This window comes from Aphelocoma coerulescens, chromosome 3, assembly GCF_041296385.1.
Source record: "Aphelocoma coerulescens isolate FSJ_1873_10779 chromosome 3, UR_Acoe_1.0, whole genome shotgun sequence".
NCBI classification, from domain to species: Eukaryota; Metazoa; Chordata; class Aves; order Passeriformes; family Corvidae; genus Aphelocoma; species Aphelocoma coerulescens.
Genome location: NC_091016.1, coordinates 15,081,281 through 15,098,448, shown reverse-complemented (window position 1 = coordinate 15,098,448; position 17,168 = coordinate 15,081,281). Strand labels below are relative to the sequence as shown.

The following is a 17,168-nucleotide window of genomic DNA, read 5'->3' as shown; positions in this document are numbered from 1 at the left end:
CCCTGAGGGACACTTGTCACTCTGAACATTGAGCTTGTTTGCCACTGCTCTCTGGATACAGTCATTGAGGCAATTCCTTATCCACCAGATAGTCCATCAGTCAAATCCATAATCTTCTCAGATATGGAGGAGTGAGTAGTCTAGAATGGAATTTATGAAACCATTTATTTGTGTGGGAAGATATCTTGGTTAATATGTATAAACTGTGTGTGAGAAAAAAACTTGCTATTTTGTACGTATTTTCTAAATGTTATTCATGGACCCGTTTTTCACTATAATGCATGTAGTTTCAGATGTCTTGTTGCAGCTTATAATGCAACACCATTTTCCTGAGTAAGAAGTCTGAGAATATAGGCTGTTGTCCATTCATAGAAGTAATTTTTCTAACATTAATTTGGCCACCAGTGTCCGTGAATCCAGAGTCTCACTTGGATGCTGGAGTTAACATTCAGTCTCCATATTTAAAAGCCCGTTGAATCCTCCATTTTCAAAAAATAGTTGCTGTCCACTTTGCTGGAATCAGTGAGATTTGATTCTGAAAATATGGGTCTTTTAAATGTGACCTTTAAAGTACCTGTCTCCAGACATTCAGTTTTGAAAATGGTGACTTCAGATTCTTCCAGGGCAGTGGTAAAAGTGTATGAATTAATGGACTTCGTGTGCCAGTAGCCTCCAGAGATTTAAGGAGTGTACATGGGACTCTTCTGCCTAATGCCAATTGTTGCAGTGGTCTGCTAGAGGCTTTGATTAATTACATTTTAAATTTTGCAGTCAATTTCATGATGTCTTGCATGAGCTGGCAAAAAAAAATACCAGTCTTGACATGGATATTTCCCATGAACGTAGAGCCTTGTGGAGGTTCATGGTCACAGAACAAGGAAGATGTTTGCGTGTTGTTTTACCCTGGAAGAGCATTTTAGGGATAAGCCGGAGTGTCCAGAATGCCATGGTCTCTGATTTGTCATATAGGAATTTGGTTTTATGGAATTCTCCCAGAATTTAAATTTGGTTTCTAACTTGTGTTGTGTCTTAAAATGTTTTGGTACTGTCATTGAGACCCATAAGGCTGAATGCTTTTACAGAAATTGATCAAATAGAGTTGAACTCTGGGGTTAGACCTAGAGCACTGCCTGCTAGCATGTTTCTAGGCTTGATTGAGATATGTAATGATACAGGAGATAGCTTTACCAGTGGTCCAGAGATCTGACTGCTGAATAGAAGACTCCTAGGCAATTTACCAGTAAATTTTTAGCTGGGTCTAAAAAGGTGACAGTCACCATGTCCAGAGGAAAACTTGTTTGGGGAATACTCTTCTTCCAACAGGTGTGGTGACTGGTATTACTTCCATCTGTCCTGTGGTTTAGATATTAGATAAATATCTTTATGTAAAGATATTTAGGTATGCTACTTTATATAAAGATATTAGATATGCTGCTACATCTATTAAGTCACACTGGAATATAAAAATGTTCTGCAGTCAGTAAGTCATTTAGATGATTGAATTGGATCCTAAATATATGTGGTAATTGAGCAAGAAATATATGTCAAATGAAAAATGTTGTACTAAATGACTATTTAAATATTTTATGCAGGGACTATATTATCTTCACAGTAAAGGAAAAATGCACAGAGATATAAAGGTAAGTAAAAACAGAAGGGGTTTTTGGTGCTTTTAAAATAGGCTACATCACCTCCAGTGGTCTTTACTGTTACGTATCAATTTTCAGTATATTTCTGAATGTGTAGGGTTTTTAATCTATTAGAATGAAAGAAAAGTTTCTGCCCAAGGAAAAAAAAAAAATCTTTCTTTAAAATACATGCAAGGAAATAGTTTGTTCTTTTCCTTGGAGCCACACATACTGTTTATGTGGGCCAGTGCTGTAAAATTTAGCCATCAGCTGGTGTCCAGAGCAGAGCAGTATGTGTTCAGATGGCTATCAGGGTGTGGGCTCTGTGCAAAAGAAGGGTTTGCTCTTTCCATAGCTTTTCCAGGGAGCTCAATATCCCCTTCTTTTTGAACCAGCTTTGGCTTCTTGCATCTTGGTGAGCAGATTGCAGGGCAGCGGCTGCTGTTCTGTGCGGTTCTTGGAGACTACTTCTGTCCCCTCCCTCGCATGCTAAAAATAGAGAGGGTGCTGCAAATCAGGCTATTAGTACTGACTTACTTAAATCTCCATCTCAGCAAAGCTATACCAAAAGTGGCTTGTTCAGACTCTTACACTCTGTTATAGTTTCCTTCTGGTGCTTCCTGTTGACTTTTTGTTCCTGAAGCTTTACTGCCTAGTCTTTCCAAAGCCCTTCCGAACCTGGCAAGCTTCCTCCTGGAAATCTGACAGTAAACCATCATATTCTTGTGTGTTGTTGCATGCTGCTGGTTTGGCTGGTTTTGCTTTCTTTTTTCCTCAGCAGCTTCAACTGTAGTTGCCTTCATGCAGCCTGATTCCAAGTTGTTCTCAATGGTTGCAGAAGAATATTTGGGTTTTGAGCAATCACAAAAGTAATTTCTGAATGAAAGATTACTTCAGGCACCCAAATTAAATGTTTCCCATTATACTTTATAGAATGCTTGTAAGGATACAGGGCACAGATACTTCTTCCAAGCAGAACTGTGCTGATAAAAAATGCTTACGGTGCTTACATTGAGAGGAATTTTTTTTTAAATAAAGCTGTTCTCATGAGTATGGAAAAGTACTATCTTCATCTGCAGATTGCCTGACTGCTGAATTGTGTTTGCTTCTCTCAGTAGCTAAGTTACATGTTTGGAGTACCTGTCCTGTTAGCTTGAAAGGTGAACAAGGTCAAGAGCACGTAAGCAGGGCTGTTACACTGTTTGCCAAGCTCATTAACTGTACTTGTGCAACATGGGCCAAGTTAGCTGTGTTTTATTGCATTCCTGACTTTTCCTGCTCTGGGAAAAGCCATAATCTGTAAAAACACACGTTTTTGGAGGTTCATCTCTGCTGCCTTTCCATCTGCCTGATGGGCAGTGCAGTGCTGACATTTGGAGCTGTGTTTAGCCAGCTCTAACCTTTACTCAGCTCAACCTGTACCTGGTTGCAGTCTTCACATCAGGTTTGTTCTCAGTCCTTTTATCTTGTAATTTTGTAATACAAACACTCTGCTTTGGGTTAATTTTGATTATTGAGCTGAAGTGAGTGGTACACACAGCCGCACAAAAATGACCTCTCCAAATCCAGCACTAGCAGAATCTCTGTTGCATAAGGACGGAAGTAGCTTTGCTAAATGCTTGATTATTTAGGCAGGTCCTTAGGCTATAATTATAAGCATGGCTCTCAAACAAGACAAAATGAGCTCCTACTTATGAAAAGAAAATAAAATTGTTTCCACTTTGACCTTTTGAGTTCCTGTTTCCTTTGAGTCATTGTAAATAGAAAAAAAGTAAGAATTTATCAGCACAGGCAAATACTGTTTATTGAGAGGTTTTGTGTGCAATGCAAACTCTGTAGTACCATAGGCTAAACTAAAAATTAATGAAAAACACTGTATATCCAAGGAGTTTCTTTAATAACAGAATGGCAACTTGCTAATTTCACAGACATTTCCTTGATAAGGCTGCAGGTTTATTGAACACAATCCTGGCTTTGTCTTTGGCCCCTAATTTGCTGTAAGATCTCACATATTTCCTTTTTTAATGTGGTTTTGAAGGAATTGGCATGTTTTAATTCAAGTAAACCTTTCTTTTTTAAAGGGAGCAAACATTCTTTTAACGGATAATGGACATGTAAAATTAGGTGAGTTAATACATCTTAGTGCTTAAAAATTAATATTTTTATGTGGTCTAAGAAGCAGCATGCTCTGTTTTGTTTAATGAGGTGATGGTTCATGTAAGGAATTAGTGAATACCAGAATTCTTTTTATCTTGCTGGTAGTATCTAACTAAACCATCCAATTAGTATCTGAGGATGAGTTGGAGTAATTTTTGAACTGCGAGGTAAAAGACCTGATATTGTAAGGGAAAAGTAAAAGTCAAATCACAGAGTTTTATAAATTTTTAATAAAATCTACCATCCAGAGTCTTTAAATGTGAAATGTACCTTGAAAGCTTATCTGAAAGAATCTCTTTGGTAACACAAAATGAGGTGTTTTATCATATTAAAACACTGTACCTGTTAGGTCTTCTGTGCCAGCCTGCTCTTCCTTGTGTGGATGAGGGACATTTGTGTGCATGTTTGGCAAGTGACTGAGGAGAGCTGACCAACGGTATCTGAGACACACCAAGTTTCTGTTATTTGCTTTTGTTATTTATCTTCTGTTAAATATTTCCAGTATATTTAAGAACCTCTTAACAGTGGGGAAACCAAACTTGTGTTCATTAACAATTAATTACATCAAATCACTTGTTAACTGTCATTTTGTTTTTGCCTTTTTTTTTTTTTTTAATAGCTGATTTTGGAGTATCTGCACAGATAACAGCTACAATTGCCAAAAGGAAATCATTCATTGGCACCCCATATTGGTAACTGTATTTTACTTGACCATTAATAGAATATAACATTGATATTGACCATTAATATAATGGTAACACATATTGTTGAAAAATAGTGACAAAAGCATGCTCTGTCACTTCCTGGGTAGACTAACCACTAAAGGCTGTGTCAGACTTTCTGGTGATTGTATCTGTGTTACTTATTCCAAATCCTGAACTAGCTGAGTGTCAGAGAAAAGGCTTTAATGCTCTGAAAAATTAAAAGGTTGGGTAGTGCCATCACCATTGACTAATTTATCTTAATTTAGTAAAACTTAAAAACTAGCAGCAATTTTGCTTGTTTTTAACTTTGATCTTAAATATTTCTTTTATTCCCTGATTTTCTGTTTTGTTGTTTTATGTTTCTTCCCCTGCAACCTATATGCAGGTTTTCTGCAACTTTTCAGTTGATGAGTTTCATTTGTCTTCACAGATCCACAGACTTTTGCCACTTGTGAACTGTTTCTCTAAGCCATTTTTCCCCTTATTTACTTGAACTGTTTGAATTCTGTGATACAGTTCTATCTGTACTGCATCTCTATTCTTCCCCCATTAAACTAGTGTGTATAATTTTTCTTATCTGAAGTTCTGTCTTTCATTTTATCCTTTTCCTGCTGGAAGTGGTTTTTCCCTTTCACCTTGAAGTAAATGAGACACATTTTCCACTGTAAAATAGCACTTTTGTTGTATATTTCACAGACAGATATTAAAATTCTGTAGTCTGACTGCATAGTAGGTGCAAGATAAAAATATATATAGTGAGAAAACCCCGGTGTTCAAGTATTGACTTGAAATAGCCAAGCAAAGTATTTTTAGCATTCTTCTTCACAGCAAGGCTTCACTTCCCTTTCAGAATAACACAAAAACCCATCAGTCATGATTTTGTGATTGGTTTGTGTCTCTTTCCCAAGGTGTCCGGGTGACCTCAGTCCTTGCCTGTAACTTCAAAATTGCGCCAGGCTTCTCAAATAACCTTAAAGAATAACTTCCGAAAGCATTACATAGGTTAATGCTGACAAAAAACATCAGTTCTTTGCAAAGCTTCTGAGAGATTTGAGAGCAGAAGTAAAGAAGCAAAATTTTTGAGATTGCAGAGAAGAAAAATTTAGTTGAAGCCGGCCATGTGAAGGTTTTAGTGGTCATTAGATCTAGATTGTGTCTCAGGGCAGGTGAACTGCAGTGCTAGTAACCCTCCTATTTAAATGTTTTGCCCATGTTCCCCCTCTGCTGTGGTAAGCCTCCTTTTTGATTTAGAATGATTGGGATTTTTAACGAACTCTGGAAAAAATGTATCTAAATATAGTTTAGTTATGCAGGCTTGAAGTAAGTTCTACCACCAAACCTGCTGATGTTTTCAGATCTACACATACAGATTGGAAGGGACTCACAAGGATCATTGAGTCCAGCTCTTGGCCCTGCACAGGATGTGCTCAAGTGTCACACCATGTGCCTGAGAGCATTGTCCAAAAACTTTTTGAGCTCTGGCAAACTTGGTGCTGTGACCCCAGGATACCTGTATTTGAATAATGCATCAGCTGAGATGCTGCTTTGCTGATTTACTGGAGCACCCTCTTAAGTGACTTTGTCTGTGTTACATTCATTGAATTATTACTTTCAGGTGATCTGGACTGATAAAGCTCAAAGCTAAGAAATACTAACATGTTGGCCACCTTGTAGGGCTACATAGGACAATGAAATTCACAATTCGCTTTGGCTGTTCAAAGCACGTGGCAATTCCAAGTGAATAATTTCCTTTAGGTATTCCTGTTTATGTGCCAGTTATGTTTGTTCATTTTTGCCACCTGAGAATGTGAAACCCTTTGTTGACTTAAAAGAGGTCAGCTGACATGAGTGAGACAGACTTTACAAACAAGGAGTGCTCTATACAGAGGTGACAATGAGTCTCATGCTTTCAGGATGCAAGAAAGTTGACATTTTATTACTTCTTCTCTTGTTAGAATTCTTTTCTTCTAAGTCAGTGGATCACTTTCTAGGCAATATGTAAATATGGATATTATGTGGATTTTATTGTAGCTGATAATTATACTTCAGGCTCTTTGGTTGTTGAGTAGTATTTAGTCTGAGACAGATTGATTTCATCCACTTACTCCTAAATGACCATTTTAGAAACTGCCTATTAGTTACTAGATGATGACTGAGGGAAACTTCAGGTGTACATTGCATAATTTTTCACACACACACTTATGTGTGTGTCTGTCTGTATATACTGTGACTTTGTAGATTGAGAGTGTTAAGGAAGAGAATACTAAACTCATGTGTACAGAAGAGTGTTTGATTTATGGTGAGAAGTTTACCTAAAAATATCTTTTACCATTTAGGATGGCGCCAGAAGTTGCTGCGGTAGAAAGGAAAGGTGGCTATAACCAGCTCTGTGATCTGTGGGCAGTTGGAATAACTGCAATAGAGCTTGCTGAACTTCAGCCTCCAATGTTTGACCTACATCCAATGAGGTTAGTAAGGGGTTTTAGCTTGGTGGGCAAATGCAGCTAATTAAATAATCCATTTGAAGAGATGGCTGTGTGTTCTTGTGGGTTTTGGGTGTCCTGCAGGGCACTGGGCTGAGTGTTCTGAGTGAACAGGACAGAAATTATAACAACTCTTTCTGGTGCATAAGTGTATAATGTCCTGGTTGAGTCTCTTAAACTGATTTGGCTTCTTCCTGCCTATTAAATAAAGTGTTTAATAATTTATCTCATGTATCTATTGCAGCATAACCACAGAAATGCTGTTGTTCTTTTTTTTCAGAGCACTTTTTCTAATGACAAAAAGCAACTTCCAGCCTCCTAAATTAAAGGACAAAATGAAATGGTAAGTACTTCTCTGTTTCAGTAGTTAATGAAGGTACTTTACTGGGAAATTGATTTTAACGTTTAGTACTTTTGTTTTACAGGTCCAATAGTTTCCATCATTTTGTGAAAATGGCACTTACAAAAAATCCTAAAAAAAGACCTACAGCTGAAAAGTTGCTACAGGTATAAATTTATGTATGAGGGTTTTTTTAAAGTTACAAAATTAAAATATGCTTAATGTGAGCAGCTGGAATTTTAATCTCTGTGTTTCCCTCTGTCTTTCAGCATCCCTTTGTTACCCAGCCATTAAATCGAAGTCTTGCCATTGAACTTTTGGATAAAATGAATAATCCTGATCATTCCACTTACCATGATTTTGATGATGATGATCCTGAGGTAGGAATATGTTCTAATTAAGGGGGTTTTTTTGCCAGCAAAACTAAATGATTGTGACTTACTGAGCCCCAGGATTTTTTTGTGATCTGGGAAATAGTCTCAAGGGTTGCTTTTACTTTTGGTTGTGCTGTTCTGTCACACATACAGGCACTTAGCAAAAATCATTATATTTTTGGAAAGGGAAGCTCAAAGAGAAAGAGATTTAAATACTTCAAAATTTTGTTTATTGTTGTTCAACAATTTTGAAACAGTAAATGTGGTCTGCTTCTCCAGTCCCGAGTTCTGTCATGCATTCTACTGTATGTTTCTTTATGGAGTTATGTTTCCATCTGCAAAGAAAGCATTCATAAAAATGATTTTATACCTGTGTAGGAGAGAATGATCCTGTAATGTTTTTGTCAAATGGTTTGATGTGTGTTTTTTGCAGATTGTGTTTTTCCATCTTAGAATATTCTGAAACTTTATTTCACTTACAGTTTCATCAAAGAGTTTCTGATTTTCTGCTCAAACAGCTGGGAAAAAGTAGCCTGCTTATGTAAGATGATAAAGACCACAGGACTGAAGTGTTTAATAAAGAAGAGAAAACAGATATTCTGTTACTTCATCCTGTCTTCATACTTTACTGCATGTTAGCAAATACCTCCCCAATGTTTACAGTTCCCTTTTTTTTTAAGAAAAAATGTAATCCTTTTAACACAAATGCCACTGATTCTTGAATTGCATTTTTTTGGTGATTTTTAATGGGTAAACTAGTCTAAAAATGCCTTCAAAGTAAAAGAAGCTTAAACGAGGCAACTAATTTAAGAGACTAATTTTCAGATTTTACAAGTTAAATGAGCTTTTACCCCCTTGAACAGCAAAGACAAGTTGACTTGCACCAAGTCTATCTTAAAAGCTAAAATAAAAAGTGTGGAAAGAAGCCAAAGTGAAATAGATAATTTTTTATGTTATGGAGTGCAGTGCTTGCATATTTTCCAAAAGAGAGGGAAAGAGATGAAGGCATAAGGATGGAATAATAGTCAATACTTTTAGAAGCAAATGCACACAGTGGAGCACATTTAATAGATTTTCCTGATAAAAAAAAAATTAAGTCAAATACAAGAAATCCCTTGATGTGGTTGGCTTTCAGGTCACTTAAGAGAAAGGTGTCTGATTCCTGATGGAGTCAGCACTGAGTAACTTGGATCTTCTCACCATAAGCTCATGAGTGTCCTTTAGTTCTCTCTCTGCTCATTGATGAGCGAGAGCCCTGAGGCCCTTCAGGTGGTGTTTCTGTGGAAAGCAGAAAACCAAAGCTTTCATGAGCTGCTATAAGAAGAAAGGTAGTGTGCTTCCTGTGAGTGAGCTGCTCAGCTCTGTGAGGCTTCCCTCCCAGGCTTTCCTGGGAGATTGTGCTGAAACCATGTACCATTTCCCTGTGTCACTGGTGTATCTTTTTAGTAGGACTCTTGACCTTCATTTTGGGCTGCTCAGGTGGAGACTTTCTCTTCTCCTCTTGCATGGAGTACCAGTCTGCATTTTATTGATAATTACTGGTAGCTTACAAAATAGTGTTCACTCTTACATGTCCCTTGTGACTTAGCATTAAGAGGGCTCTTCTGTTGTCTACTGTATGGCTTATCAATTATCCCATAATAAAGTGTGGTATCAGGAGCAAAAACTATGCCTTGTCTGGGGAGAAGTTGAGCAAGTTTTGTATTTCAGATGAAGAATCTCACCAAGGCAAAGCAGTCATTGGCATTGTGGTCTTTCCTATAATAAAATGAGTGGAATAAGAAGTGTATGTTGTGCACAATTTAACTTGCTCCACAACTTGCCTGCTCATAGAGGCAGCTGGAGATGTTAATTTAGGGATTGGCCAGTCCTGTACTTGTCACAATTGCCTGAATGCATCCAGCAAAAATCAAAAGAAGTGATAAAATGTGGTACAACATAACACAGTACAAAAACACCATTGAGAATCTAGACCCCTACTCCCCAGTTTGTCTAGAGCTGTTGATTTTTTGAGTGGTGGTGGTAATGTTTTGGGGTTTTTTTATGGGTTGTTTTTCTTTTTTGGAGACTGGAGAGCTTTTCTCTCAGTGGTCTTTGAAGGGAAGTCTGCTGCCCACTGTGGTGACAGGTCTTCATTTGGCCTGTGCTGCTTGGATAGTCTGCAGAGCTGAGAAGTTGATCTGAATTTGCCATCACTCTGAAGAGTACCATACTGCATCTTTAAATCATTCTGAACTCAAAGGTTGAAGTGTTTAATGTGTGAAAACAAAAAACCATGATGGCATCATTTGGGTATAATAAAAAAGGTTCTCCTGTTCATGTAGTTGTTACAGTACTGGCAACAGTATCTGAAACTGACATTTCCAGCATATTTCCCTACCCCAGCTCATGGAGGGCTTCACTTAATTTCCCATTCAGTCATGGACAGGATCTCTGGTTGGGACTCTGGACTTAAGAGATGTTGACAATTGCCTGTTCTCCCCATTTCTGTGACAGTGATTCTCAGGATGGATGTGATATTAGCTGAAAAGGTTGCAAAGAGGAAACTGCTCGTGTTTTATGCGTAGCACACTGCAAGTTTTGGGGATAAGTTTGAGATCTGTGCCATGATGGAAATTGTGCCCAACTGGCATTTGTGTCAGGAAGTTAACCTACATTCCTTTGTCTTCCTGCACAGCTCAGATGTCAGGTGTTGGTGTCAGCCTGTTGTCAGTGCAGGTATTTCAAGGTGACTTGAGGACTTTGTCCTCATGACTGAGAGATGAAGATTTATCCTGAATGTAATTCTGTGGTCATGGAGAAGGTGATTGGAGGACAGGCTCTGTCTATAGTGCAACACAGACATCTGTGTCAGGGTGCAAGTGCTTACACAGTATTGCTGCAAAGGTGAAAATACCTCCTGCTGGGCTCCTGGTGCTGGCATTACAGATGCACACACATCATACACAACCAGGCAGTGCCTCTTAATAAAAGATTATAAATGAGCAGCCTTTCAGCATGCAGTATCAGATCAAACCTTGACATGCTGTAGCAAACCATTTTCAAAGCTCAAAGAGTGCTCAGTAGACCAAATGGAACTGTGGAAAGGAAGGATTGACACAAGCTGTGAGAAACAGAAAAACTGCTGCTGAGATACGTGGGAGAAAATACACACCCACAATCTGTAAGTCTCTCCAGTTTTGAGGAAGAGCAAAGTGAACAAAATTGGGAGGTGAAACACCATGTATGTGTGTTGGATCCTAATAGGAAGCAAGAAAGTATTGTGTGAGGAAAAGGGGAGAAGGGAAATTATGTTTTCAGGTAGTATTTGAGGAATAAACTGTTTCTGAGCTATTCATGATTCTGCGATAGTACAGCAACAACAATACTGCTAACAAAAGCATACAAAAGGGTGATTCTCATGCAAAGATGCTCACCATGGACCCTGAGGCAGTGAACAAGGGTGCCCCCACACTTCTAAGAGAACTTGCAGTGGTGCATGTAGAAAGAAGAGAGAAAATCCAACAGAGGGGAAAAAAAGAAAGCCAGGTTTTAAAGCACAGAACACTTCATCCTGCAGAGAAGTAAATGGAAATTCAGGGAAAAAATAGAAGTGGAATATAAATAGGAAGGTGAATTTGTAGAAGTTCTGCTATCTCGCTTGCCACACAGCACAGGAGTACCAGGAATACTCCTGCCTATTCAGCTTTGAAAACCTCAGGCAGTTTCTCATCTGCTTAAAAAATGTAACTGATGACATTTCAGGAATCGGTTTTAGTTAGAAGCTGGGAAAGTGATTTTGGTATCTAATGGAATGAAATCTGCCAGTAAGTCAGATTTAGACTTACTGCTTATTTTCAAAACTACCAATAGCCTTAAACTGAATGGTGAAAAATGAAATGCTCTATGAGCAAAGACAAATGCTGGCCAGCATTAGCTTTATTTGCTCAAATGCAGTGTTCTAAAACCCCCTATGTTGAAGGCACTCAACAGTTAAAATGTCTCCAAATAATTTTAACTTTAATATATAAAAAATTGCATGCAGTCTTTACATTTAGCTTTCACTTGATTTCTTTTTTTTTAATATTACCGTAAAGAAGCCTGCTAAAAACTGTTACACACTACAGGGTTTCAAGTGAGTATGTTTTGGTATTGAAATATTTTATTTTTCCCTTCTAGCCTCTTGTTGTGCCTCACAGAATTCATTCAACAAGTAGAAATGGGAGAGAAGAAAAGACACGCTCCGAAATAAACTGTAAGCATGTGTAATGTGACAATATGATGTATTTCATCATTGATATTATTTCAGCTGGTATTTTGAGTATCTGACATATATAGAAGCATTTTTAATGATGCATAGGAAAATAAAAACTTAGGCTCTTTCACTTAAGGATATAGGTTCTTTAAAGTATTTGGATACACCCTTTGCCAGCACTACAGCAAAGATGATTATTGCTTCATCTTAATTGAACAAGACACAGCCTGAGCTCTTCTGAGAGCTGATTGACATAGTTTCATGTGTTACTCCAGCAAGGATATTCAGACCAATGCCAGATTCAGCTGGGTAACAATGGCAAAGGATTATTTTTTCTTCCTTAATTCAGTAGCTTGGATTTGCTTTTGAATTGAAACAATCCCATAGAGGTCAGGAAGGGAGGAGGTTGATCACTGGCCATTAAAAGCAGACTCCATCCCCCCTAGTTGTAGTAATTCTTTTGCTTGAATTAAATCAGAGCAATACTTGGAGCTTTAGCTGTCTTATCTTAAGATAAAATTGAGAGTAGGAGTGTTCAAGAAGTCCTGCCAAAGAGTTGTTGTGGTAAGTCACTCCAAACATCATTCAGCACTCTTTAGTGCTAGTGAGTCTCCCAGAAGAACAGGTCCAACAGTGAATTCATGCTATGGCTAGTTTTTCCTAAAAATTACAGCTAAAAATTGCATCTCTAAAGAGGACACTTCACTGCCCTATTTGCTCAGTGGTTTTCCTGATCCTTCTAATGAGTAGGCGAGGCATATGGTGATTGGGCTGCCTTTGTGATAGAAGAGTACTTTCTGGGCCCATTATTTTCTAGCAGGCACAAGTTTGGTATGTCCATGTGTCACAAGTTTCTGTCAGTGACAATATGATACACTCATTAAACTGATTTTTTCTTTTTTGTTAGCCTTTGAAGCTAAGTCTTTGTCTAACTACAGTCCAACTTCTTGTTTTTATTTTCTCCCCTTTAGTTGGCCAAGTAAAGTTTGATCCACCCTTGAGGAAAGAGACAGAGCCACATCATGAATTTGTGAGTAACAAGCAGCATGAGCTATGCACTACACATTATTCCCTACAAATACCTGTGGAGGAGGAGAAATCCAAGATGTATAGCATGCTTCCTTGGTACTACTGAACTTGTTAGTGATTTTACTGACAAGTTGTAACAGTGGTTTTTTGGTGCCATTACGCTCACTGTAGGTAGCAAACCTCTGTATTTGTGGTTTCTGCCAGGTGTGCTGTATGTGCTAAGCAACAGCCCTTTGTGTTGCAGGTTACCTACATCCTTTATACCTCACTGCCCAGTATAGCATTCCCTTTATTTACAGAGTTGGTTTTTTAATTAATTCCTGTGTGTACTCAATTGTTTTTCTCCCTCACTCTTGTATTGACAATGGAAATAATAAAATTGGAGCTTGGGAGGAGAGGTTCAATGCATTTTAAAAGAATTTCCTCTCTGAAAAATCCTTCTGTGGCCCTGTGTCACAGATGAGCCATGCTGAGTCTGGCAGCTGATACTTTCTGCCGAGGTGTATTGCCAGTGATTTCTTCCTGTGGGCCCATCAGTACAAGGGGTGTGAGAACTCAAGCTGTGGGGGAAAAGGTGTCTGTGCTGTGTCACACACAATTGCAGTAGCTTCCTCTCTTCTCTGGAGACTGTTGCTTTCCACATTTGTGCACTTGGGCAGTTTCTTCACATTCCTGGACAAAAAGACACTCCTTTGCTTCCTCACTGCAGACTTGTGTGTTCATTTTGTTTTCCTAAGGCAGGTGTTACGGAGAAAAAGTTGGCTTAGTAGATAGGTGGGAGGGACAGTGGCTTTGCTCTGAGTTGGTTTTTGGAAGGGTGTGTACTTAGGAATGTACTTCTGTAGTCTACAAACCGCATGTGAGTTGGATTTCTGACACAGACTTCCTTGTGGTGCTCTGTAGTTGTACTGAAATAATCCTTCCAAGTGCTTTGCCCTTTGGTAGTGGGTCAGCAGACTCTGGGTGTATGAGGCTGTATTTAACCAGGCTCGTCCTCAGAACTGGCTGGACAGAGAGCCTCAGTTTCTGGTGCCTGTTTGAGATGGAGGAAAACAGCTTACCAAATCACACATGGGATTTAGATAAGTATTTCAGATGTGTTACTTAGACCGTGACATAACTGTATCATTTAGGAGCCCTGGTTATGTAAGTTTTTATTAAATATGAGAATGAAGGCAGTGCTTCTGCCCTAAACCCATCATTTAACTCAATTATTTTTGAGCTGATTCCAGGTTATCCTGTGTTTGCTTCCCTGTTGCATGGTCTGGATTGTAAAGAAAATGCAATTGGAAGCATTGTAATTATCATGCTTTTGTTCATTAAGAATTTTATTTATACACACACAATCATAATTGCAAAAGGATGTCAGTGGAGAGGCCAAAGTTTTAAAAATACTTTTCCCGTTTCTTTCTTTTTATCAGTTGCTGAATATACAAACCAAAATGGATAAGTCCATGGGGCAGTGGTGCTTTTATTGCACCTTAGGAACTTGAGTTGCTAAACTGGAGAGGGATTTTCAAAAGCACAGCTTTTGAGAGCACTTCTTTGACAGGTGTTGTTGGAAGGGAGGAATCCGAGCCTTTTCCTACACTGTGTGTTAGCAGTCAGGACCTTTGCACTTTGGAATCTCAGAAGCCCTTGCTGCTTGGTGAAGGGACTTGAACCATCCAGATTAATTCTTCTGATAAGAAAATATATTAGTGTTGTCTGTTCTGGTCAGATGTTTCATATTTGAAACCTGTCCAAAGAACTTGCCTCATCTCCCTGTCTGTAGGGAACATCTATAACTGTTTGTTTGGATCTTTCTGAAGAGGAAAATTAACTGCTCTGTGCTTTATGTCAGAAGGAAGCATGCAGACCTGATATGTTCTTCACAGATAAAACAGATTTGTGATTTCAAAAATAATGATGTTGGGTCCAGAGACCAAATTAAAAGCATACAGGTACAGATTAGCTGTAGAACCAGTGGACATTTTAAATTGGCATGGCAGATTGCAAACAAGTGACCTATTCAAAGAATAGATGCTTTAGCAAAGAGCCTCAGCACAAACCAGTCTGTGGGAGAAATTTGTAGTAATCTACCTGCTCTGGCAGAGAAAGTCTTTGAAATGGAAGTGGGAGCAAGAGATGCCTGTGTCTTCCTCTAGCAGTAACAGCGGGGATCTGTTTTCATTAAAGCAGTTCTGATGCTTTTACTTCTGTCTCACCAAGCATGTTTACACTACACTCAGTTACTTATGTGTGTGAGTGCACAAAGGACTGGACCCCTGCAGCATGAGGAGTTATGATCAGTGCTGCACTGAGATGTTGAACTGGTCTCTTACTGGGACAGTTTGTCACACATTACCACAGCTCAGCTGATGAGCAATAATTCATCATTTTAGTGCTTGGTAATGTGACTATTCCCTTAGCTGTGTTTTGCTCCCATCCTAAGAACTGTCTTAACATGGTTTTGAGTTTCAACTAACAGTATCTTTTTTTTTTTTTTTAGCAAGAAAATTTACATTTATGTGCACCTGGCTTTCAGTCACAATATAAATAACTCGCTTTTCTTGATCTCTATCTAATGAACAGCCTGACAGTAGCGATTTTTTGGACAATTCAGAAGACATATACTACACTGCAAGATCTAACCTGGTATTTTTCATCTTATGCCTTTCTTTGTCAGTGTTAGTTTTGTCCTTGTTTTCCTTTTTCAAAGCTCATGTTTTGTCCTGTTGTTGTAGTAGTGGTGTTTTCATCTGTGTGAAAACCATTCAATGTAACTATTAGTCTGTATGTGTATTTCTGTAGTGTAGAAAGAAATTCTCAGTATGTGCAGCATTGTGACAGTATTTAACCTGTATTCATATTTACTTGAATTGCTCTTACAGAAGGGGCTTAGTGTTAATGCATTCATTATCATTTCTTTACTGCCATACTGTGCATAATTTGTTCGTTTTTTGGAGGGTGATTGAAAATAGAAGAAACATTTTCTTTCTATTTTTGTCTGGTAGTTCCTTTAAGTGATCCTGTGCAAGATATAAAACTATATAAGTGTGAGTCTCTGAATTCTCCAGATGGTAATTATGTTACAGAATGAGTATACACTTAATAGAAATAACAGAAAGTGGGCTCATAACTGTTTTCAATGGTATGTGGCATCATATAAAGTCTGATACATATTCCAAATTTTTTGTTGCTGCACTGCTAAAACATTTGGTTGTTAGCATCACACTGTAGAAATTACTTTAGGAAGTGAGTATTCTTATTTCTCTGGTCTTTGTGTAGTTAGATGGGTAATGCATCCAAGTCTTGGACAAACTGTTGGAAAAAAGGAAGCAGCATTCTGTACTAAATGAAGAGCATTAATCTACTAATTTTCTTAGATTTGTGAGATGTTTAATATAGGTCCTCCAAGAGGAAGATGGGAAAACTGGGGTGTTTGAGAATGTCTTGGGTTCTATGTGATAATTTTTTGTTACTAGTTTTGGTTTTTAGTGTTTTTTTGTTTCTTTGTTTGTTATGCCATCTGTTGGCTTGGTGTGACTTGAATCGGCCAGAAACATAGTTAGTGAAAGCTTAGACTGTCTTTGCCTTTCTTGGAAGAAATTTTCTGTATTTCATATTTATGAGAATGTTTCACAAACTGTTTTGAGATCAGTAGCTTAGATTTCCCTACCTGGTGGCAACACCTCCATCCTGTGCAGTTCCTCTGGTTTTGAGAGTGTGGTTTTGGCTTTTCAGTTCGGTTTGCTTTTGGTTTCCTCTTTGCAGTTTGACACCTTTTAAATCTTTTTTTTTTAAGGTTACTCTCAGTGTTGTCCACATATCTTGCTAGCCTGGTGTCTGTGGGTCTAAGAGCAGAATGAGAGCATGTCTCATAACTGAACTGTCCTTTCTTATCCTTCTACCCCATACTCTTCAGTACACTCTTCAAAAATTGTAACTATTGTAAAACTTACCAAGTACTGTTGTTGTTACTGTCATGAGATGTGTTTTTAAAGTCACTCAACAGCACTTTTTCTTTCTCTGTTTCACTGCTTTCTTCACGTCCTCCTGTGCTCATTGTGAATCAAAGTGGAGAATTCTGAGTTGGTGGTAATACATCATGAATTTTTGAGAATCTTCCAGTAAGATCTAACCCTTAGAGGAGATAATTACTAGTTGGTTCATTCTTCTGTAGGATGTGCTAATCAGAGATTCTCTCTGTGTCTCCTTCCCCCACTCCTGCTCTCTC

The 17,168-nt window shown here is 38.2% G+C and overlaps 1 protein-coding gene across 9 annotated transcripts in view; it reads left to right on the top strand.

The window, feature by feature from the left end:
* MAP4K3 (mitogen-activated protein kinase kinase kinase kinase 3) overlaps positions 1 to 17,168 on the top strand; it is a 66,675-nt gene that overhangs the window by 17,383 nt on the left and 32,124 nt on the right. For 7 of the 9 annotated variants that reach the window (XR_011149659.1, XM_069009176.1, XM_069009174.1 and 4 more), the window contains exons 6-15: positions 1,593 to 1,640; positions 3,710 to 3,752; positions 4,405 to 4,477; positions 6,826 to 6,957; positions 7,253 to 7,315; positions 7,398 to 7,479; positions 7,582 to 7,692; positions 11,845 to 11,920; positions 12,892 to 12,950; positions 15,524 to 15,586. Coding sequence is in view for 8 of the 9 variants with exons in the window: in XM_069009176.1 (XP_068865277.1) it covers positions 1,593 to 1,640; positions 3,710 to 3,752; positions 4,405 to 4,477; positions 6,826 to 6,957; positions 7,253 to 7,315; positions 7,398 to 7,479; positions 7,582 to 7,692; positions 11,845 to 11,920; positions 12,892 to 12,950; positions 15,524 to 15,586 (750 nt within the window). In the remaining variant the exon portion in view is untranslated. The remainder of the gene's footprint in view (positions 1 to 1,592; positions 1,641 to 3,709; positions 3,753 to 4,404; positions 4,478 to 6,825; positions 6,958 to 7,252; positions 7,316 to 7,397; positions 7,480 to 7,581; positions 7,693 to 11,844; positions 11,921 to 12,891; positions 12,951 to 15,523; positions 15,587 to 17,168) is intronic. The other 2 variants (XM_069009178.1, XM_069009177.1) reach the window with 1 other exon arrangement.